General features: G+C 39.2%; 1 protein-coding gene across 2 annotated transcripts in view; it reads left to right on the top strand.

Annotated features, from left to right (window-relative positions):
* Nucleotides 1-23,702, top strand: part of LOC124556473 (polyadenylate-binding protein-interacting protein 1) — a 136,800-nt gene extending 113,098 nt beyond the window's left edge. Inside the window, exons 9-11 of one of the 2 annotated variants that reach the window (XR_006968612.1) lie at nt 2,037-2,128; nt 18,272-18,898; nt 23,687-23,702. Coding sequence is in view for 1 of the 2 variants with exons in the window: in XM_047130427.1 (XP_046986383.1) it covers nt 2,037-2,124 (88 nt within the window). In the remaining variant the exon portion in view is untranslated. Of the gene's footprint in view, nt 1-2,036; nt 2,129-18,271; nt 19,884-23,686 lie in introns of those variants that run through there. The other variant, XM_047130427.1, reaches the window with a different exon arrangement.
* The last annotated feature ends 1,723 nt before the right edge of the window (nt 23,703-25,425 follow it).

The following is a 25,425-nucleotide window of genomic DNA, read 5'->3' as shown; positions in this document are numbered from 1 at the left end:
GAGGGTATGTCCCCTATAACAACTCCTTACCAACCTTGTGATCAGCATGGGTGCACATTGCAGAGCATGCATTGCTTATCTATGGTGATCACTGTCACTATTAAGAACCATGTCCCACCTTTCCACCTTCTTTAATGTACAGAGGACCATCACAAATCATGGTGACTTAAGTGTAATTATCATTCTTTAATAAAAGTGTCATTTCTATTCATCTCACTGCATATTTCTTTCAGTTACCTTCTATACTGTACCATACCAGTTCTTTCTATGGATGGTCAAAGTTTCATTGAGCTCTGTTACTTGTGGAAGTTACTTTTATTGGGAAGTTCTGCACACCAGCGTATTATGGCAGAAATAACTACTACCGAATCTTGTGCTACTAATAACAGTTCTATACCCTTATGATTGCTGTTGAAAAATTTTGATTTCTGACTCTCAGAGCACAGTCGGATCACGACACACACACACACACACACACACACACATACACACACACACACACACACACACACACACACACACACACACATGTACACACACACCTACCTCTTCTCACTTATCCCTGCTTCAAAAGTGTTTAAATTACATGGTTTTGTGGCGTACACGTCTTCTTTCAAGTACCTCCACAGAAAGAAATCGAATGGGGTCAAGTTTGGAGTCCTTGGCTACTGCTAAACATTTCCATGATACAGCATAACATGGCCTGGAAAGGCATTGTGAAATCGATGTAAAGTGCGGAGATTTGCCATCCAGCGTGAAGTATACATTGTCCATGTCATCCCAGTTTGCACCAATGGGGTGAATAAAAGTTTGTAATGCCTGTGCACACATCACCATAATTCATTATTTCACAAAAAATATAAAATCATCATCACAAATACCACACCACACTGTCAAGTGATGAATGTGACTGCAATCTGTCAATCTTAACTTCAGGATTGTTTCTCCTAGGATTCCAGTAGTGACAGTTAGGATGATACATGAACCCACCCACATGGGACACTGCTTCAGCTGACCACACAAAATGTTACTCAGGATACCTGGTTTTTCTTCCATCCATTGTAATGTGGATTCAGCAAACTCTGTCCTAACTTCACAGTCCTCTGGTGACAATGCTTGGACAAAGTGTGGGTTTCGTGGCTGTCTGTCGATCTCCTTCATTATCTGTTGGGCCAAACCACACGATAAACCAGATACCGCAATATATTGCCTAGGGGACCATTTAGTATTTTATGCAAACACTGCTACAGCGTTAGCTTTAACCTCTTAAGTCATAACTATCTTTTGGGGCTCAGCACCCTTCAGGTGAGTAAGTTAATCCATATGCAACAAGTTCCATGCAGACTCTCTATTGTTTTCACTTTCCCTTTCTCCCATCCCCTCCATCTGGCAACTTCCATACTACAGTTTTAGCTGCAATCTGAGCATGATCAGAAATGTTTAGCCTTTGTACCATCTTTACTTACTTGTGGTTAGACATGCAACAAATAAATTGTTTAACAATTAGTTAACAATTATGTAATAGCATAGAATGGAGTGTAATGTAGCATTAAAATTTTTAATGTTATATAGTTTCTGATAGAATAGCAATGAAACAAAAAGTGGTACATATTGTTGAAAGATAGTGTATGGGCAATGAACAGAAGTTTCCATTCTGCATTTTGCAGAGTATGGAAGTGCTGGAAAGAAATAACTGCAGATCTAACATGTGAATTGGTATGTAAGGCTTCCTGAGAATTCATAGGTAGGAAGAGCCTAAGCCTTAGAAGATGAAAGGTAGCACGCATTCCAGTTAATAACAACAATTTTAACCCGTCAGGAAGTTCATTTTCTCTAATTATTCCATCCTGTGTAAATTTACTTTTCTTATACAAGTAAATACTGAAACAATAATTTCTCCAGCTTACTGATTGTTGAGCTCCATGTCTGTTTATGATGTTGTTTCAAGAAATACAGCAATGAACCAGTTTTATGTATTTATAATATCTATAATAAATACTGGGAATTTAAATATAAAGACTGCTTTAATTTTCCAGTGATATGGTAATTTGGGATTATGAGGATCCAATGAATGGACTAGATGATGCATTTGAGGAATTCCTGAGGTTCTCCAAACAGCAGTAAAACTGTAAGTATGAAATTGTTAGTCAGTTTACTGACACGTTCTTATAGATGAGATCATGTGTGATGGTTCTCTATCTTGTGTAACTTGAATCTGCCCTATATTCTGAAGCCTGCCATTTCAAGAAAGGTGTAGAAAAAGGAAACTGTTTCTTTAATGTGCTAGAAACATGACTAGAGACATTCATCTTACTAAGCCATAACAAAGAATGTCCCATATTTACAGACTTAATTTCTCCTCCTCCACCACCACTGCCATTTCTTCTATCCCCGTAATCACTTTTAGAATTAAATCACTTTTGATTTAACAAATGACAAAGAACACGAGCTGCTAAGTCCCATTCAAGTGGAAGGATTCTGAAATATTTGATACTTGGGTGCAAAAAATGCAATGGTGAAAGACAAGTTTGATGTCACCACCATTCAGAACACTTTGTGTCGACTGTTCTGTTTTTAATTGCTGCTACCCTCAGAAAGTCCAAATTTTTTACACTGTAATTTGTGTTTTTTTGTGAGTGGGTTATTAATTAATTAATTAATAACAGTAATCATACAAATGCATCATTATACAATATGAGAGGCAAATCACAGATGTTTACTAAGTGCTTTGAATGTCATTTTTCCTCTATTCATAGCATTGTATGAAAACAGTCTTAATTTAACTTTGTATTCCTTGTTATAAATATGTACTGCGTATGGAGGTAACTGTCTCTATGATGTTTGTTCATGAATCCGTGTTATTTCAATGTGAAATTCATCCCATAGCAGCTGATCAGTATGAGGCACAAACACCCACCAGTTGTCAATACTGGAAGACAAATAATAAAACCTTCACCCTATCACAGATACTAACCCCGCAGTGGCTGCACTACTTATCCTTCTGCCCCTGACATAAGCGATCAACTTTATACTTAGCTCACAGCTGAATTCATTTTAAAATAAAGCACACCTTAAAATACTATTCTCTGTGTAGGTGTTTTTGTTTGTTACTAAGCAAGACAACTATACTTTTGTGAATCTCTGAACGTTAGGCGACATTTTCGATTCTACTGTTAGTTTCTAGATGCGTATTATTATAAAATACAGCTGAGAACAGTGGGCCACATGAATACTTCATTCAGGCCGCAGTTTGGTAACCACTGAGCTAGAGCAACGAAAACAGTTTTCTGAAGAAAGGCATCAAAGAAAAGTTAATTGACAACATTTGTCATTGTATCAAGTGACAATTCAGCTAGTAAGTTTTTGGGATACCCATATTTCTTCTGAAGAGGACAATTAAACAATAATCAATTGCCATAAATGTTAAGTTCTTGTTCCTTCCCCTCCCCAAAGCTGGAAACGTTGTTCCCACTCTTTATCTCCTTTCCTATAGTTGTTCCTTTCCTCTCTCCTCCCAAAAATGTATCAATATGACACGGAACAGCCACCAAGCATACATTGCCTGTGCGCACACGTTTGTCGATGGTACTTGTAGGGAGCAGAAGACCCGTATTTTTCTGCTTTGCACTGAAATTAAAAGTAACTAGCAAAGCTAAGGTAAGGTTAAACTGTCACATAATCAAACTGAAGTACCTTTATAATTTAACGCTTTGAGAACTGTGCAGCCAGGATTTTATTCACCTGAGTGATACCATGCTTTTTCAGTTTTTTTTTGTCATTAGTTTCCTAAATTAAGATTAGAAGTTGTCCATATTAAGAATAAAGCTATTTCAGAATATATTCTTTTTACTGAAAGTTACTTACATGTGGCTCAGCATAAAAATTTGGAAAGATTTTGGGAAATGAAGTCCTACATCAGATTTTTCACAATAGTACCCAGTACTTTTTCTTGCCACTTCTTCATATCTCACTGTGCTTCATTCTACACAAATCGTACAACTCCTCTGAGGCCACTTTGGCATTCCTGTAGCCAAAATCAATTTAGAAAAATAGCTTCCTTGAGACTGTTCACAGGTGAACTATTTTGAATGGAAAGAAAATTCTTGTACACTGTAAATACTTTTGGATTAAGGGAGACCATTCACCGAAAAGTGGAAACATAGTTGTTGATGGGCACACACAAAAGAAAGAGAACTTGCTAGCATTCAGAGTTATCCGTTGACAATTGTGAAAGGTGCCATGCCATATATCAGCCCTGCTCCACACAGCAGAGCTTTTTATGTTGATATGACCACCAACCAGCTGTCAGCTAGAATGAATGGCCACTGCCAAGCTGTTGTCAAGAACAGAATTGACCACCTGATGGCACAAAGTGCAGTTGACCACAACATGCTCAGCTTCAAAGGCTGCTTCACAACCAGAGCCATCTGGATCCTTCTCTCCAGCACCAGCTAATCTGAACTACACAGGTGGAAGCTAGCCTCCCAGCACATCCTCTGCTCTTGTAATCATCTTGGCCTCAATTCAGGTAACCCACTATCCCTGCACACCCCACCCAACAGTTTGTCTGTCCTCTCATCCCCTCCCAATTCACATCCCCACATTGCATTCAGCGTGTGCTGCTCCATGTTGGATGCTACAGTCTTGCCAGCCCATCTTCCTGCCACCCCTCGTTCCCGTATTCCTAGCTGGCAATCTGACTACCTCTCTCCAAACCACTAGCCGTTTCCCTGCTTACCACCTCCCTCCCCATCTAGCAACCCCACCTGACACTACCCCCACCACAACTGCAGTCTGCCTGCTGAAAAATAGCATTGGCACTGTTAGTCCAACTGGCACCATGTAGGAGCATAAGTGTGTGTGTGTGTGTGTGTGTGTGTGTGTGTGTGTGTGTGTGTGTGTGTGTTTGCTATAGCTTGTCAAATGATGGCTCCAAAAGCTAGGAAGATTCATTTATTTTGTGCTTGTCAACAACTCAATGTTTCTGCCTTTCGGTGACTGTTGTCCTTTAATCAAAAGTGTTCTGAATGTAAGTTTATTCAACCAGGCATTCTCCGTTCACAAAATCCTCTTCCAATTTGGTAATAAATTCAAAAAGTTGGTTGATACAAGACCTTGACTTTTCGTAAACATACTTACAAATTGGCGAAGAGTTCTCGGGCTTCCAGCCGGGTGGCGGTATCTTCAAACTGCAACGTTTCGACGAGTGACATACTCATCATCTTCCCCAGAAGATGACGAGTATGTCACTCGTCGAAACGTCGCAGTTTGAAGACACCGCCACCCGGCTGGAAGCCCGAGAACTCTTTGCCAGCTGTATACACCGGGAAAGCATACATTCATACTTACAAATTTTCAGTCATCATGAAAATGTGAAAAAAAACTTTCTTCAACCATTTTGATTCCTCTGAAAAGGAAGTAGCCCATAAGTGGGGGTCACTGTGGTGCCTTGTTGTTATTATTATTATCCAAAATATAGTCGGGTTTCATCCTCTCTGTTCTTCTTATTTTGTTCTGACATTGACAGTGGCTGCAGTGATTTTGTGTTTCACCATTACATCTACACCTACTAGATACTCTGCAAGCTACTTTATGGTGGTTGTACCACTATTTGTCGGTTCCCCACTTGTTCCACTTGCATATAGAGTGAGGGAAAAAAACTGTCTGTACACCTCCATATGAGCCGTAATTTATCATACCTTAACTTTGTGGTCCTTGCATGCAATGTATGTTGGCGGCAGTAGAATCGTTAGACTGTCAGCTTCAAATGCCAGTTCTCTAATTTTTCTCGATAGTGTTTCTCAAAAAGAACGTCGCCTTCCCTCCAGGAATTCCCCATTTGAGTTCCTGAAGCATCTCCGTAACACCTGCACGCTGTTCGAACTTAACGATAGCAAATCTAGCAGCGTGCCTCTGAATTGCTTCGATGTCTTCCTTCGATCCGACCTAGTAAAGATCCCAAACCCTCAAGCAGTTCTCAAGAATAGGTCACACCAGTGTCCTATATGCGGTCTACTTTACAGGTGAGCCACTCCTTCCTAAAATTCTCCCAATAAACCAAAGTCTATGGTCTGTCTTCTCTACCACAGTTTTCATATGTTCATTCCACCTCATATCGCTTTGCAACATTATGCCCAGATATTTAAATGACTTGACTGTTTCAAGCAGGACACTATTAATCCTGTATCCTAACATTACAGGTTTGTTCTTCCTACACCTCACATTAACTTACATTTTTCCACATTTAGGGCTAGCTGCCATTCATCATAGCAACTGGAAATTTTGTCCAAGTCATCTTGTATCTTCCTGCAGTCACTCAACTTCGACATCTTACCGTACACCAGCCATGCAGTCTAGGGCGCCTTGCCACGGTTTGTGCGGTTCCTCCCATCGGAGGTTGGAGTCCTCCCTTGGGTGTGTGTGTGTGTGTGTGTGTGTGTGTGTGTGTGTGTGTGTGTGTGTGTGTGTGTCCTATCCTTAACGAAAGATAGTTTAAGTTAGATTAAGTAGTGTGTAAACCTAGGGACTGATGACTTCAGCAGTTTGAGCCCCCATAGAACTTACCACCACCGTACACCACAGCATCATCAGCAAACAACTACAGATCGCTGTCCACCCAGTCCACCAAAGCATTTATGTATATAGAGAACAACAGCGGTGCTATCACAGTTCCCTGGGGCACTCCCGATGATACCCTTGTCTCTGAACACTCACCATCGAGGACAACATACTGGGTTTTATTGTTGTTTAAGAAGTCTTCGAGCCACTGAACTTATTCCATATGGTCATACCTTCATTAACAGCCTGCATTGGGGCACCATATCAAATGCTTTCTGAAAATCTAGAAATTTGTAATCTACCTGCTGTCCTTCATCCATAGTCCTCAGTATATCATATGAGAGAAGGGCAAGCTGAATTTTGCACAAGCCATGCTTTCTAAAACCATGCTGGTTCATGGACATCAGCTTCTCACTCTTAAGAAAGCTTATTGTACTCAAACTGAGAATATGTTCAAGGATTCTGCAGCAAACAGAAGTTAGTGATATTGGTCTGTAATTTTGCGGGTCCTTTCTTGTACCTTTCTTATATACACTACTGGCCATTCAAATTGCTACACCAAGAAGAAATGCAAATGATAAACGGGTATTCATTGGACAAATATATTATAATAGAACTGACATATGATTACACTTTCACGCAATTCGGGTGCATAGAGCCTGAGAAATCAGTACCCAGAACAACCACCTCTTGCCGTAATAACGGCCTTGATACTCCTGGGCATTGAGTAAAACAGAGCTTGGATGGCGTGTACAGGTACAGCTGCCCATGCAGCTTCAACACGATACCACAGTTCATCAAGAGTAGTGCCTGGCATACTGTGACGAGCCAGTTGCTCGGCCACCATTGACCAGATGTTTTCAATTGGTGAGAGATCTGGAGAATGTGCTGGCCAGAGCAGCAGTCGAACATTTTCTGTATCCAGAAAGGCCCATACAGGACCTGCAACATGCATTCGTGCATTATCATGCTGAAATGTAGGGTTTCGCAGGGATTGAATGAAGAGTAGGGCCACTGGTCGTAACACATCTGAAATGTAACGTCCACTGTTCAAAGTGCCGTCAATGCGAACAAGAGGTGACAGAGACATGTAACCAATGGCACCCCATACCATCATGCCTGGTGATACGCCAGTATGGCGATGACGAATACACGCTTCCAATGTGCGTTCACCGCGATGTCACCAAACATGGATGTGGCCATCATGATGCTGTAAACAGAACCTGGATCATCCGAAAAAAAGACTTTTTGCCATTCATGCACCCAGGTTCGTCGTTGAGTACACCATCACAGGTGCTCCTGTCTGTGATGCAGCATCAAGGGTAACCACAGCCATGGTCTCCGAACTGATAGTCCATGCTGCTGCAAACGTCATCGAACTGTTCGTGCAGATGGTTGTTGTCTTACAAACGTCCCCATCTGTTGACTCAGGGATCGAGATGTGGCTGCATGATCCGTTACAGCCATGCGCATAAGATGTCTGTCTGTCTCGAATGCTGGTGATACGAGGTCGTTCGGATTCAGCACGGCGTTCCGTATTACCCTCCTGAACCCACCGATTTCATATTCTGCTAACAGTCATTGGATCTCGACCAACGGGAGCAGCAATGTCGCGATACGATAGACCACAATCGCGATAGACAACAATCCGACCTATATCAAAGTCGGAAATGTGATGGTACGCATTTCTCCTCCTTACACGAGGCATCACAACATTGTTTCACCAGGCAACGCCGGTCATCTGCTGTTTGTCAATGAGAAATTGGTTGGAAACTTTCCTCATGTCAGCACGTTTTAGGTGTCTCCACCGGAGCCAACCTTGTGTGAATGCTCTGAAAACCTAATAATTTGCATATCACAGCATCTTGTTCAAGCTGGTTAAATTTCGCGTCTGTAGCGCGTCTACAGCAATTTTAATGGCCAGTAGTGTATTAGTCACCTGTACTTCTTTCCAGTCACTTTGGACTACATTTTTACTGTTTTCATGTTTCACAAACAGTAAATGTTCTCTTCTGGAAATGAAAGTTCATTTTTTTTCAGCTGGTGGATAGTTATTTATTTAGCTAGCTCTTTTCTACTTTTCAGTACTGTACTGTAATGCCATCTTGAAAATAAATACAAAGAATGTAGCAAATGTCATCTGGTTTCTTTAGTTTATATTTTTTAGTACAATCATCATAAAGTACCTTTATACAGATGACAGAAGTAAGGTAAGCACTGCAATACATTTACAAAGCTGAAAAAAAGGCCAACGTAAGTCGTAATCAGCGTCTTAACATAGTATAATCTGCATGGTGTAAGAGCAACGGCATTAATATCCAAACTGTTAGTAGATGAGCAATAACAGTGTAATTGGCTGCCATACACCTTCTAAATCACAAGAAAATAACTTAATATATAGAGGCTCTATTTCAGTACTTAACTTTTTAAGTATTTTCTTGACGAAGTTTCGCATCCATATTACGTTGTTTAAAACAAGTGATTGTCCGCTTCTGGTTACAAAATCTTTACTGCAATGTGCTATCTGCCAAGTTTGGTTATTGTATCATTTTCAAATGAGTATCTTGTAATGCACTGTGCATACTTGCACCAGACTACATTTCTTTATGGCATAGTTTCCTGTGTTTGGCTTGGCAGATGTGAGATGAAATCTTGTGACAACTGAAGTGTATGATGATGAGAGCAGTAGTGGGGTAAGTATGCAGAAAAGGTGGAAGGAGGTACCCTCTCCACTTGGCCCTCACTTTTTCCCTATCATAATATGTATGCTTCACCCTGAGAACCTTAGTTGTTCAGGTGGGAAACAGGGAGGATTGTAGCTGTTGCACTTTTACTCAATTGCCGGAGGGAACTTAGTACAGAATTGTAGGCTGTCACCCATTGTTGATGTGTAATGAACAGGGTGTATACGACCCGGGACAACCAGGAGATCCTGGAAAAACCCGGGAATTTTTTCATCCGGGAGAAAACTGTGAAAAACCCTGGAATTCTTCAGAACTGTGGGAATTTTTCATTGTTTTAGATTTCAGTTAAATTTTTGTTATTTAGACTGGTAAGAACTGATTCTCTAGCGAAGAATGTTACTGTATCCTGCTACTGGAGAATGATATTGCAGAATAAATTATAAACGAGAGGAAAAAAAATATAACTTTAGTGTCAAAGGAAATGCGCAATTTACAGCAACAAAACACCGAGCACGCACAAGCGTCTGCATATTGCAAAAATATGTCGAAGACCATTGGACGAAGACTGTGTAATTCTTCATAACAATAAACTGCTTGCTATGAGCATGATGTCACAACTGTTCACATTAGGTTCATTTGACCACTTGCCAGCGGGCATGTGCGCATGCACAGTTGACTCACATGTGAGCAGTACCTACTCCCGCTTTCTGCTACTTGAAGTGTGGCTGATAGCTGTACCAGCTGTATCCTCTGATGCCCTGTTTCTTTTATTGTGTAATGTAAGCTCTCTTAGTGCTTTATACATACGAACATGTGGGCTTCCTACGCCACTGCAGCTAAGTATGCGCAATAATGCCTGTTTTCTGGCCCTCTCTGGCAACTGGTAGATCGAACCTTTGTCTAACAGTCTCCAGATAGTATTGTGAAAGGTGGTTCGAAAAGTGTTACATTCAAAGTGAATTTCTTTTTACGCAAGATGAATTATGTTGCATGTGAGAAAGTGGGATGAATTTCTAAGTCACAGAGCATTTAAGACTGAACACTTTGAGGACCAGCCACTTACAAGAATTTCGAGCCCAGGCGTTTGTTATAATTTTAAATTTACTGGCACATTTGTGTGATGTATCTTAAAATATAACACACACAAAAAAAGATAAATATTACATGTGAAAGCTTAGCTTCTGTTGTAGCTTGTTAGTCTTAGAAACCAATATTATATGTGAAAGCTTAGCTTTTCTTGTAGCTATACTATGTATATTAATGTAAACCGTTAACTTTTCCTCTTTGTGTGTTCACGCTACGTAACCAGTGATCTTGCTATTGGCTGACAATAACACGTGTCCTATTCTCTGAATATCTGCTGTCATCGGCTGGCGTGATAGATGATTGGCTCACAAAAGGACATCGCAAACTCGGTTTTAACTAACTCGCTGTGTTTCGTGCAGTTCGAATTTATACTTTCGTAATACGAAAATATGCAGAGTATATGTTGCTGCAAATCAAAGGTCTATCCAAAACTTCTCTCCTCCTTTCTTTCTTTCCTCTTTTTTCCCCTCCATTAAAAGTCTTTCCAAAACTTCTCTCCCCTGTCTTTACTTTTCTTCCGGGAAGTTCTCCGTGAGTGTATAAAATGTTAATCATTCAAAGGATTGATAAGTTTTACAGTTCCAAGGGAAAATCTAGGGAAAACCTACTGTCACTTAGCCCGGGAGCCGGCCGCGGTGGCCGTGCGGTTCTAGGCGCTCCAGTCCGGAGCCGCGCTGCTGCTACGATCGCAGGTTCGAATCCTGCCTCAGGCATGGGTGTGTGTGATGTCTTTAGGTTAGTTAGGTTTAAGTAGTTCTAAGTTCTAGTGGACTAATGACCACAGCAGTTGAGTCCCATAGTGCTCAGAGCCATTTGAACCATTTAGCCTGGGAAAAAGCATATTTTTAAATGGGATATCCGGGAATAATCCAGTAATTACTTTTCCTTGTCCCCGTATACACCCTGAATGAAGCAGATAGATATCAAAAACATATGAAAGTGAGAATCTCTTACAAAAGAAGTTCTAAATTTAATTCTTCTTAAGAATTCACAAGTACAATGTCTATCTCGTTGTGGATTATCTGACTTGCAAATTGTCTGTGATTTTTTTTTTGATTTGAAAAGATGAAAATGGAGCGTGATGTTTTCTATTGTAGTCACAAACAATATTTTAATATAAAATACAAATTTTTGGTTGTGAAAGGTTTTTCCATTCACTTTTTTCTTGACAGTGCCCTCCTACAAACAGGAGGAGGTGGACAATTGTTCACCAAAAGTGAAATGATTGCAAAAAATAGGAAATAGTGTGTGTTAAGTTTAATCTGTTTTCATTGAACAGTATAAGCAATTGAGTGGGCTTTCAAGTGTGATATATAGCATGTGTTTCAAATATCATTTTACAGTAAATACGTACTGTATTTTATGGACTATAAGATGCACCTTAATTTTTAAGCAAAATTTTAAAATTAAAACTTTTTTACGATTTTTATCATTAGATTGCAGAGTCAGACTAAAAAAATCTTTAGTTTATAAAACTAAACTGACCTTTAAAATCCCTGAAAAACCATCATTTTTCCAGTTTTGGTGGAGGGCCGAAATGCTGCTCAGCTGCTCTGTATCCATGTTCTTCTGCATATGCTTTCACTTTCAATTTATGGCCCATGCCATGTGAATACATTTTATTTTATTTTTCCATTACAAAACTGGCTACTAACAAAAATATTGTATTGTTACCGATAACACAGATCACTTTCGGTTAAAGTTCACTAGCACTGTAGACTGCAATGACGCATCATAGGCTAGACAGTGTTCTGGGTTCATGATGACGGGTCAGGAGGGAGACAGTGTCAGCAAGCTTGTGAATCACCGCAACTCGTGTTCATCACATCGGTGCACTGCTGCTGCCAGGTGAATGTGATGTTGCCAAATAGGTTTCCCATGTCGTCGAATATATCGCCATTTTTAAAACTGGTGGGAATTTTAAATCAAAACGTGGACATTTTTATAGTAATTTCAAGTACGACACACCTGACTTTTGGAGGCAATTTTTTGAAGAAAAAAGTTTCTTGTAGTCCCTAAAATACAGTAGGTATTTTGGATCATTTGTGGTGTACACCCCCCACCCCCACCCCTCCCCCCACCCCCCCACCCCCTCACCCCCACCCCCCACCCCTCGTTAGTCCCCCGCTGCATTGTAGTAGCTCTAACAGGTAGTGAAGGCAAAGGCACAGTTGCATGTTGAGATTCTCTCTTTCAGACCCATCATGGGTCCACCTGCATGTGTGCAATGCATAGTAGAAAGTTTGTTAGAATATGGAATTAGTCAAGAAAATAAGGGCACAGAATACCACTTTTGAATACTGATACAGAATTTTAGTAAAAGTACAAAGTGTACCACTTTGCTTCTGCCATTTGCCAATAGGTGGCTACAACAGTAAGTAGCGGTCAAAAGAAACAGATCGCAGACATCAGGCAGTTAGCTTGGACATAACCTCATTCAAACATTAGTCGATTTGTGTCTACATCATAAAGTTGTTGTTCATTTAAAATTTCATTCTACGAGCCTAATTCTCATCATTTGCAGGAGGTGTTACTATTTTGTTTCAATATGAAGAAAACAGCGGCTGAGTCTCATTGAATGCTCTCAAGTACGTATGGTAAGGACGCTATTAGTGAAATAACATGTCACGAGTGGTTTCAGCGCTTCAAGAATGGTAGTTTTAATGTCATGGAGTGACAAAGCAAGCCATTTCAAAATGTCTCAAGGCTATGGGCATGATTCAGAAAGAAGGAACTTTGGTCCTGAGCTGAAACCAAAAGATGTTGGACGTTGTTTGTGTGTTTGTGAACAGCTGGTTCAGGGGCAAAAACAGAAGGGATTTGTGCATTTCATTCTGACCGGGGTCGAAAAATGAGTTCATTACAATAACCCTAGACACAAAAAATCATGGAGATATCTTGGCTATGCGTCCACATTGACGGCCAAACTGAATATTCACGGCTCAAAGATCATGCTCTGCATTTGGTGGGACCAGATCGGCATTGTGTAGTATGAGGTGTTAAAACCAAGTTAAACAGTCACAGGTGCTCGTTATTGAATGCAATTAATGCGTTTGAGCAGAGCATTAAAAGACAAACGGCCGCAACACGGCGAGAGGCATGATAAAGTGCAGCACGACAACGCTTGATCCCCACATTGCAAAAGAGGTCAAAATGTACTTGGGAATGTTAAAATGGGAAGTCCTAACACATCCGCTGTATTCTCCAGACATTGTTCCCTCTATCACCTGTTTAGATCAATGACGCATGGCCTGGCTGACCAACACTTCCGATCTCATGAAGAAGTCACAAATTGGATGAATTCATGGATTGCTTCAAAAGATGAATGATTTTTTCGGCATGAGATTTGTACACTGTCCAAAAGATGGGAGAAAGTAGTGGCCAGCGATGGACGATACTTTCAATGATACATGTGTAACCAATTTGTTTCATTAAAGCCTCAAATGTTGGGGAAAAAATGGTGGAAGCAAAGTTGTACACCTTGTGTGATCACTGAAAACAAACAAATCGGTAAGGCACTACCACAAAACAGGCAAAAATCCAGTATTTTCATATGCCACATTAGTTTTCGTACTGATTCTCAGTACAAATCTCACAGTACACTTGTAGTACCATCACTGATAGATGAAGCTTATTCCTTGGCACTGATAATTTCACCGTGACACTCTGTCTGGACAGAGATTGCTTTCTCTCTTCACAAACCACAATCTACAAACAGAAAAGATCCAAATAGTACCAAAACATGAGTGCCGGAAATATACTTAAAAGATAAATAGGGAAACATTTTGTAGCACAGGCCACAAATTGGAAATACACAGATAACAAAGAGCAGATTTTTTTTAAAGCCTGGTGACTGGAAATGAGTATCTCATAAACGGCAAAGCTGTTCGCATGCTACTGTCGTTAACATTTATGGAAAGTGGGGAAGGATGGTGAAACTGTTATCAGGTGACATCTGTGCATCATAATAGAACGTGGAGGGAGGAGGCTTTTACACTTTGGAAAACAGGATAGCGGTTCTGTGGCAGATGTGATGACCGAGTAGAATACTGGTGCAGCAAAAGTGTTTTGGAGCGCTTTGTTCAGTGCACATTGTTGAATGTGGTGCTCCTCAGCAGTAACCCCTGTGTGTTCCCTTGTTGACCAAATGATATTTCAGTTAAGATTGAAGTGGACATGGTGTCATAAAGATTGGACCATGTGTCACTGGGATTGTGTCACCTGTTTGGATGATTGCATTTCTTATTCAATAAGGTCAATGGTCGCATCCAGATAGGAAGTCGTCCAGATGAATGGTGCTTGAAACATGTACCACACCATAGACACAGGCTTTTGAGGGCAGTATTATGGTATGAGAGACATGCACCTGGACTTCCATTTGACGTATGATAGTAGGCAAAAGTACCATGACATCTGTGGACCATGTCATCATCATTGATGACCACCTGCATCCCTTCATGCTAGATGTCTTCCCCAATGGCATTAGCATCTATTAGCAGAATAACTGTCTGTCACAAGGCCAGAACTGTGCTACAGTGGTTTGAGGAGCACAATGATATCTTGACCACCAAATTCATATGATATGGCTAAATGGGACACTATCAGGCACGAGCACGGAGCCCATGAAGCACCAGCACATAATTTATGAGAATTGCATGGCCTCTATGAGGACATTTGGTGCCAAATATAATCGGAAACCTTCAGAGCACTTGTCAAATCTATACTGTGCAGAACTGCTGCTGTATTGCATTCCAAAGAGGAGGGATACACTATTAAGCAGGTGGTCATAATGTTTTGGCTACTCCATGAACAGAAGCTTAGTGAGAGAAAGGGAAATAATGTTAGAAACATTCCATGAAATAGGAGGTAAAATTCTATCTACATTCCTGGTGACAAAGTCCTAAGAAATTATAGTTCAACATGGTCAATAAATGGCTCAGTTATCTATGCAGTCACTGTGACACAGTGATATCGATGATGGAGGGAATGCCAAATTGTTGAATTTGAGTACTTCGAAGTGTTTTACAGAAGACAGTTATGAAATTTATGTCCTTCAAATTATTGAATGAAAACTGAAATGACTGATATTGAGAAGTGATCGCAGAATTCAAAACGGACAAATCTCACTCTACAGATGGAAGAAAAGTGAACTAGAAGTATTACCAGGGTGTACACGCTCCAGGAAATCCGGGAAAAACCTGGGAATATTTATAATTCAGGGAATTCTTCATTGTTTTGGTCTCTGTTAAAGTGCACTGAAAAGCTTAATATCAGGTTGGGGCCTACTTGTAAGTCTGGACATATGAATGTGTCTTCTAAGCCAAATTATGCTTTTAGTATGGTTTGCGAAATTCCTATGCTCTTGGAGTATCCTCCGATGTCCTGTTCCTATTATGACGTCATGTAAGATCCCTTAATGCTATATGTGTACGAACATACGAGCTTCCTACATCACCATAGCTGCTGACGCGCAATAATGTGTATTTTGTGGCGCGCTCTGGCAGCTGCTGAAATGAATCCATGTCTAAGAGGTCGCGGAAAAATATTGCGAATAGTTTTTTGAGAAGCTTCATTTCCAGAGGAAATTTCCTTATACGTAAGATGAATTAAGTTACATGTGAGAATGTGCAATGAATTTCTTAAATTGCAGAGCGTTTGGCTTTCATTTTAAACTAGCACTTTGATTACCAGCTACTTAGAATAATGTCAAGCCCAGAAGACACATACACCCCTGCATTACTGACAGCAGTCCATTAATTTACTGTCACATTTGTATGATGTATCTTGAAGTGTAACACACGCTAAAAAGACCAATATTATACGTGAAAGCTCAGCTTTTCTTGTATCTTATGAATCTTAAAGATAAATATTATATGTGAAAGCTTAACATTTCTTGTAGCTGCACTATGTACATTAATTTAAACCATTAATTTTTCCTATTAGTGTGTTCACACTACTTAAGTGATGTTGCTATTGGCTGACTACATCACATGTTCTATGCTCCCTAATATCTGCTATCATTGACTCGTGAGATCACATGACATAAGCTATGACGCTTACAAAAGCACATTACAATGTTGATTTTAATGCTTTGGAAATTAAGGTCCTGTTTTGAATCTATACTTTCGTAATATGAATACAAAAATATGCAGCATATTGTAATATGAAAATCACAGCGTAAATGTTGCTGCACATCACAGATCTTTCCAAAACATTTTTTAAGAGTTTTTACATTCTCTGAAGATACACGCTAGTGTATAAAAGCTTTACCATGTAAAGGATTGATATTTTTACAGCTCCAATGTAAAGTACACTGTCGCTTATCATGGAAAAAGTGTATTTCCACATCGGGGGAAAGTGTGTTTTTAACTGGGAAATCTGGGGAAAATCTGGGAATTTGTTTTTTCTTGTCCGCATATACACCCTTTATTACTGACAGCATTTCATTATAGGTTGCCGGAACAATGAAGTGTTGAGTGACTCAAAAAAAGGTGCAGGTTTTTGGATAGATGGGCATTATTATAGGTGTAGATCATTTGTCAGTTGATTAGAGAAATATTAGAACATAATTTATGTTTGTTTATTTTTATTTGAAGAAAAACAATCCAATCCATGGGTTCTGATAACAGCACTTTCGTGAAATTTGGCTCATTCTGTTAGTCAGTGAGATCAAGAGTGCAGTAGATAGCATCCACATCAAAGGCATGTTCTGTGAGTTCCTCAAGGCTTTTGACGCAGTTCACATTGTCATGTAGTGTAATTGAAAACTTCCTAGTAAATAGAAATCAGTATACCATTGTTTGGGGAAAAGTGTTCAGGTGTGAAAACAGCTTTAGGTGTACCTCATAGGAATGTATAAAGTTCGTTAGTGCTAGTGATACATATAAATTATCTTACCTGGTACAGAACATAGGGTTATTAACAGGCATAGCTGTCGAGTATAGGAAATGTGCAATGCCAAAACATTGTATCACAATATAAGACAACATGTATAGGGTCAACACTTGGTGCCAGAACTACCTATTGACCCTCAGCACAGACAAATATAATGTGTTATGTATAAATAGGTAGTGTGTCTAGTTGTTTGCATGATGAGCAGTCAGCCACTAGAAGCAACCACAACTGTAAAGTGTATAGGGTTAAGCATGTGGAGTGATTTAAAGTAGAACCCTTCTGCCATGCTATGCAGTAGTTTGCAGAGTATGCATATAAATGTAAACTGTGTTTTACAGAAGGCAGATGCAAGGCTATTGTTCTGGAATGGTTCCTAAATAAACAAAATGGATTCCTTTCACGTATCTCGTGAATTGGCTAGGACTGTAAATTAGAGTTCGTACCAATTCCTACAAATTGTCTTTCTTCTTGTACTCTTTTTGTAAAGAGAACAGCAAAAAGATACGGGTATGAGAACTACACTTTGCCATGTACTGCAAAAAGGAAATATCACCATCATGAAACAGTTCTTGCTATTATATTTCCTGTCATTCTTAAAGTAATATTTTCGCAGCAACTAAATGTTTTTTGGCAAATCATTTTGAAACCAACAGTTACTTTTGCTGTGTATTCTCAGTGGAATTTTCATAGAGATTCTTCATAAGCTGCCTTTCAAATACAGATAGATAAACATTTAAGGATTGTACAGAGTTTAAAGTGATGAGGAAGTGGCAGCAGAAATCATAGTGGATAAACTATCAACTTCTACTTTTTTAATTGTGATGTATTTTGAACTCGGGGAGGAAATAATAAAATTTATAAACCTAAATTGCATTAGCAAATGCCAGAATGATGTAATTATGGAATTAGTTTGGCTGTATTGTAGCAGAGGAATACATAAATTTTGGAGTGGTGGAAATGAGTACTGAAGTTCAGTTTGTGTGTGTACATTAACCATCTCAACTAGTCATGTTGCAATATTTAGTGTCCTGTGTAATTGTTTGTTTCAGAATAACTTGTGCTGTGAAAATCTCATCACAAAAACAGTAATTCTTGAGATATAGAACATCATCGACATCAATGCCACCGAAGACTGTCGACACTAATGTCAACATCTGACATTAGACAACTAGCATTTTTTTCTTGACAGTTTTATACATGCAGAAGGCTTGTGAATTATGTTTTCAGATGAAGATTATGAATACAGTAAACTCTGGATTATGTAAATGGTGAGAAGGTGATGAAAATAGCACAAAGGCAAGAAACTGGAAATGAGAAATACTGTCTATATAAAAATGTTTTGCATTTTTGTTAGTATAAATTGCAAGGTCTTTAAACTTTCAGAAAATAGAATTTGTTTGCTTTCAATAGTTCCTGGTTTACTACAAAAACTGCAAATAATACTCAAATATTTTGTCACTGACTGGGGGCTTAAAAAATCAAATCAAATCGAGGAGATCCATTTCAAAATGAGGAATTACAAGAATCTCAACAGAAGTTTGAGAAGAAATGGGGACCAAAGTTATAAAATTCAGATTTTACTGTATTTTCCTTTATATTAGTACCTGATTTTTTAATTTATACGAGTTCGCCAGCAAGGGGTGTGTGTGTGTGTGTGTGTGTGTGTGTGTGTGTGTGTTTTGTAGTAATTATGCCTATGTTTTCATTTCATACTAAGTTAATTGTAATAGTATTTCAAAACAGCATTTATTATAAATGAATTCTCTGTTTTCATTTTTCATTGTTGCTTTCCTTTTACTGTTTCCAAGATTGGTGAAGTGCTATACAAACCCTGAAATGTACTTATTTTGTGTGTGTGTGTGTGTGTGTGTGTGTGTGTGTGTGTGTGTGTGTGTGTGTGTGTGTTTGGTGAAGTGCTATACAAACCCTGAAATGTACTTATTTTGTCTTTGTGTGTGTGTGTGTGTGTGTGTGTGTGTGTGTGTGTGTGTGTGTGTGTGTCAGTTTTTATATCTATTTTGGAACAATTACTACTAGTCAATGCCATTGGAGATGCAAATCATGTGAGAGATTTTACTGTCAGTCAGTTTTGTCTTTCACACACCAAGATCTTTTAGCTGTGTAGGAAAGATTTCATTTTTACTGCTGGTGATTAGTGTAGTGTGAATGTGAATCATCTGTTGCTTTCAAAAATTCAACAAAATATTTATTTTCATAAACTTGTTAATAAATGATAGTTCATCCAGTGAAATCTATAAGAAACGCATGCACTAAATGAAAACCGCACAGTACTTTATAAAACTGCAAATGATATTGAGAGATTTTATTGTTGTATTTTTGTTTTTGTTGTTCTGCTGTTTTACTGGTTGTGATGAAAACTGTCTTCAGGTAGGTACATTGGACTGTGTAACAATGAATTATGTTCAGTTAAGTCTGATTTGTTGAGGTAATGCTAAGAGTGATTCAGCCTTTGAATATTGTTTGATCTATCATTGTTAAGAATTTTTTGTTTATAATATGTGTAGCTGTAAATGTAGTTGTGTAAATAGTATTATCAATTCTTTTGTGGATGTCGGTACACTCATAAATTTTTATAACAAAATATGTATTTTCTTAAATAAAAAAAAAAGTAATGTTGGATGTAAAAGTGTGCAATGTGTAGAAGAAATCTGTGTTCAGTGGATTATAGAAACTTCTGGTATTGTATCAAGAGATTAAAAATTTAAAGAAAGTTCACATATCGACAATTTGTAATTGAGTTATTGATGTTTTTATTTATAAATAAAAGTACTATTTTCCAATCGGTTCTGGCAAAAAAGTGTGTTGTTTTATTCTGAATATTCTGATCAAATCCTTTTATTTCTTACATAAATAAATTTGAATAAAATGTAGGTCTGCTGAATTGTACACACATATGGCACTCTTAGAAAAAATCACAATTTTCAATAGCTTTATCAAAGTTATGTCAGCTTTTGAAATTAATGTAGCATTTGGGCAGCAGCAGATTCAGGTGCAGCAAAAATTATGTACCCTCTCCTCCTCCAAACCCAAACAAAAGAAAGAGGTTAGAGTATATGTTAAATGTCACCATATAGCGGAGATGCTGAGTCACAGATAGGTACAACAAAAACATTGTGTGTGAGTTGCTGTTGCATGTGTGCGCCCACATGTATGCATGTCTATTGTTGACAAAGGCCATTGGCCGAAAGCTTTACTTTTTGTTGTGCCCATCTGTGACTCAGCATTTCCGCTGTGTGGTGAGCAGCAACTTTCCATCTCATAATATTGTTACATTCCATCCTGGATTTTCCATTGTTTCAGTATATGTTATTTCATATTTTGAAATAAATAAAAATGTAATCTTGTACTAATTTTTTATCTCCAATAAAATTTGAAAATAGTATGCATGTAATTTTCTTTCCCAGTTTCAGTTAAGTAGAGTCCCTTGTCTGTACATTAGCTTCCATCTTGTGTAATCTTTGATATCTTGAGCAATAACTTCCACAGTGGACATCTCAGTCTATAATGTCATACTGGTGCTTTCCTGATTTACATAATTAATGATAGCATAATCACAGTCCTTTAGCAGTTGTAGAATTAAAAATTCACTGGCTTCTAACATCTGTCAAATCCTGTTTTTATAAGACCCGAGTTTTTAACTTTCATGCATAGTTTATCTGGAATAACAGTTTTGTAACAAAAAAAACTGTTTTGCAACTTATTTAAACCCCCCCCCCTTTCCCCGCCGCCGCCGCATACAGGTATAACATGAAGTCTGATACAGTTTTAAATACCTGCTCAATCATACAGTACCATTTCCAAAATCTGACTTAGCTTGTGTTCCTGCAACTGAAATATTTGTCAAACAATAGTTTATGGAGCAAAAATCAAACAGTGGAAAATCCAGGATGGAATTTAACAATATTATGAGAAAAAAGTTGCCACTCATGATATAGCGGAGATGATGAGTCGTAGATAGGCACAGTAAAGAGATTCACACTCGTAAAGATTTCGGTCTATGGCCTTTGTCACAAAGTGTTTATGTACACCACTGGCCATTAAAATTGCTAGAACAAGAAAAAATGCAGATGATAAACAGATATTCATTGGACAAATTTATTATACTAGAACTGACATGTGATTACATTTTCACGCAGTTTAGGTGCATAGATCCTGAGAAATAAATACCCAGAACAACAACAACAACCTCTGGCCGTAATAACAGACTTGATACGCCTGGGTATTGAGTCAAACAGAACTTGGATGGCGTGTACAGGTACAGCTGCCCATGCAGCTTCAACACGATACCACAGTTTATCAAGAGTAGTGACTGGCGTATTGTGACGAGCCAGTTGCTTGGCCACCATTGACCAGATGTTTTCAATTGGTAAGAGATCTGGAGAATGTGCTGGCCAGAGCAGCAGTCGAACATTTTCTGTATCCAGAAAGGCCCGTACAGGACCTGCAACATGCGGTCGTGCATTATCATGCTTACATGTAGGGTTTCGCAGGGATTGAATGAAGGGTAGAGCCACAGGTCGTAACACATCTGAAATGTAACATCCACTGTTCAAAGTGCCGTCAATGCGAACAAGAGGTGACCGAGACATGTAACCAATGGCACCCCATACCATCACGCCGGGTGATACGCCAGTATGGCGATGACGAATACACGCTTCCAATGTGCGTTCACAATGATGTCGCCAAACACGGATGCGACAATCATGATGCTGTAAACAGAACCTGGATTCGTCCGAAAAAAAGACTTTTTGCCATTCGTGCACACAGGTTTGTCATTTAGTTCACCATCGCAGGTGCTCCTATCTGTGATGCAGCGTCAAGGGTAACCACAGCCATGGTCTCCGACCTGATAGTCCATGCTCCTGCAAACGTCGTCGAACTGTTCGTGCAGATAGTTGTCGTCTTGCAAACGTCCCCATCTGTTGACTCAGGGATTGAGACGTGGCTGCATGATCCGTTACAGCCATGCACATAAGATGTCTGACGTCTCGACTGCTAGTGATACGAGGCCGTTGGGATCCAGCACAGCGTTCTGTATTACCCACCGATTCCATATTCTGCTAACAGAGCAGCGGGAGCAGCAGTGTTGCAATACGATAAGCTGCGCTTGTGATAGGCTACAATCTGACCTTTATCAAAGTCGGAAACGTGATGGTACAAATTTCTCCTCCTTACATGAGGCATCACGTCAACATTTCACCAGGCAACGCCGGTCAACTGCTGTTTGTGTATGAGAAATCGGTTGAAAACTTTCCTCATGTCAGCACGTTGTAGGTGTCGCCACCAGCGCCAACCTTGCGTAAATGCTCTCAAAAGCTAGTCATTTGCATATCACAGCATCTTCTTCCTGTCGGTTAAATTTCGCGTCTGTAGCACGTCATGTTCGTGGTGTAGCAATTTTAATGGCCAGTAGTGTATGTGTGTGTATTGTTGACAAAGGCCCACTGGCCGAAAGCTTTACTTTTTGTTGTGGCTTTCCATCTCATAAAATAGTTTATGGAGAGAATATTAATCCAGTGTTTACAAAGGACAGAGCGTGCTGGCTGTCTGTTCGTTGGTGGTGTTGGCAATGCAATGTAGTACAGTTATAGACCAGTGAGCAGCCTCAGGAACTTAAATTGAAACCACTGGAGGGCAGGTGACTTTCTTTTCGAGGAGCACTGTTGAGAAAATTTAGAAAACCAGCATTTGAGGCTGACTGCAAAACGATTCTACTACTGCCAATATACATTTCATGTAAGAATCGTGACATTAGAGAGAGATTAGGGCTCGTACTGAGGCATATGAACAATCCTTTTTCCCTCTGTTTGAGAGTGGAACATAGAAGGGAAAGACTAGCAGTGGTGCTGGGTACCCTCCACCAAGCATTATACAGTGGCTTCTGGAGTATGTATGTAGATGAAGATGTACATGTTGATGTCCTCAACAACGGTGACTAGTTTGTATGCAGAATATAGTTTAGTCATTTTCTTATATGATTCTTATTAATTGTTTATGTAGGTCTTTGCACATTTCTCCGATATTAGTGTCATGTAATATGACTTAATAGTGCAGTCTAGTCCTTGGGATGAACAGTAGTCAGCAGCAGCAACAGCAGTAACACTTTGCATAGATCATCTAGTTTAGTAATTACAGTAACACTCCATTTTTATGTTCCTGCATTTTACATTTTCCTGCTTTTTACATTCATTTATGTTGGCCCCAACAGAAGTCCTATTCTCTCAATACAGTGCTTTCCTGTCCTTAACAATTCCGTATTACAGCATTTCCTGCACTTTTAAGTTTTCTTTGATGTTATCACAACCTTCAACGAATGACCTTTAAAGTTGATTTTTGTGCAGATCTCTGCAAAAAGTGCATCATGTTTCTGCTCACAGTCAGTTTTGGAACAAAGCGAAAAACACACATCTCGGCAGTCAGAGACTGTGGTCATTTGTGGAGAGGTGTGTGTGTGTGTGTGTGTGTGTGTGTGTGTGTGTGTGTGTGTGTGTTTAGTTCTAATGAAGGCCTTTTTAGCTGAAAGCTTACTTGGTTGACGACAGTCTTTTTGTTGCACCTGTCTGCGACCCGGCGTCTCTGGTACAAGGTGAGTAGCAACTATTGTTTTCATAATACTGTCATCATTCCACCTTGGATTTTCCATTGTTTGATTTAGACTATATGCAGTGTTATTGATCATGTAACATAGCATTAGCACAGCAAGCATGATTTTCATTGTCAGCCTGTTGGGGGTCACAGCCACCTGTATTATAGGTTCCCAATGTCTGGAAGGATGGGAAAATATGCTGAGTCACTGCCCTACTGATAATCACGATCTGATTATAGTAACTGTAGTAGCTACCTTCTTTCTGCCCAATGCATTTTATTACAATAGCTTTAGTTTAATCTTGCAGTCATTTATACAAATGAACACTGCTTTTGAAGAAGGCCATCTTTCTAACGGGCTTTCACGAATGTTGTTACTTTCATATGAAACGTGCTAATCTGTTATTAGGCCTGCAGTCTGTTTGGTATGACCTGATTTCAGATGTAAACATTCCTTCTCAAGATGCTCCATAACATTATGGCGGAAAATTTTTCTGCCCTCATTCTTACCCAGGACGTTTCTGAACTGAGTGACCTCCTTGTTGACAAGAAGCTGTAGATTTCGTGCATACTGTTCTCTTCTTAGGAAGTCTGCCGATTTTAGTGTTTTAACCAATATTGTATTAAAAGTTTTGTTTACCGTAATTTTTTAGTGTTAATCAATAAGAAGTTTCATATGAGGACACGAATATCTCTTTAATGGGGTTTTACGGAAGAGTAGAACTAATTGCTGTTAGAAAGAAAGAAACAAAAACAATTATTTCAGATTTTTTAAAATACATAAAATTCTAATTACTTAATTTCATACTTTGAACAATATAAAGAGAATGACAGTAAGAGTAATTTATTCATTTTCACTTGTTGTGTTTCCTGTGCTTTCCAGTATTTTAAACTTTCCTGCATTTTACACTTTCCGCATTCTACACTTTTTCGCATCGGTCTCCTGTATGTGCTTCCATGTGGATATGGCCTACAGTTTATTTGTTGGTGCGTTTGGTAGTGCTTTTCAGTTCTCTAATGGTTTGCATATTTTGTGTATGTTAGTGTAGTATTATCTGTGTGACCATTGCTAGCGAGCTACAGCCAGTAGTGACAGTATCTACTGACAGCTGTGATTTCTTCTTGTATAGTTGGATGCTGAAAAAGATGGTTGAGTACTGATGCAGGGAAATTGGTCACTGTCTGGAAACAGTATACACCACTGTTGACACAGGTAAAATTGCCGCTCTCAGCTGCAGTGGCATTGACATACCTGTGGTGAAAGCTGTGGCACCTCTTGGTGGCTCCAATGTTGCCTGGTATCCCAATCATGTTGCAGCACCTACTGATACATGTGATGCTGAATTGCCAATTTTGGTGGGATCGAGTGTATCTGGGTAGAAGTTGAAAGTAGGTAGTAACTGCACAGCTGTCCCTTTAGCCCATAAAAAATTTTTAAGTTTTGCCCATTACTGAGAGAATTTTGAACCAGCATGGGACACCTAGTGTGTTCGGACTGGAGCTACTCTGTCTGTAAGGTTCAAGCAAGCATAGTGTGGGTTTGCTAGTAATGGGAAGTTCCTGTGTTAGGTGAGTGATTGTGCCCCTTTGGGAATTG

This window comes from Schistocerca americana, chromosome X (assembly GCF_021461395.2).
Source record: "Schistocerca americana isolate TAMUIC-IGC-003095 chromosome X, iqSchAmer2.1, whole genome shotgun sequence".
Lineage (NCBI taxonomy): Eukaryota > Metazoa > Arthropoda > Insecta > Orthoptera > Acrididae > Schistocerca > Schistocerca americana.
The sequence above is the reverse complement of the archived record's forward strand: the minus strand, read 5'-3'. Positions and strand labels throughout refer to the sequence as shown.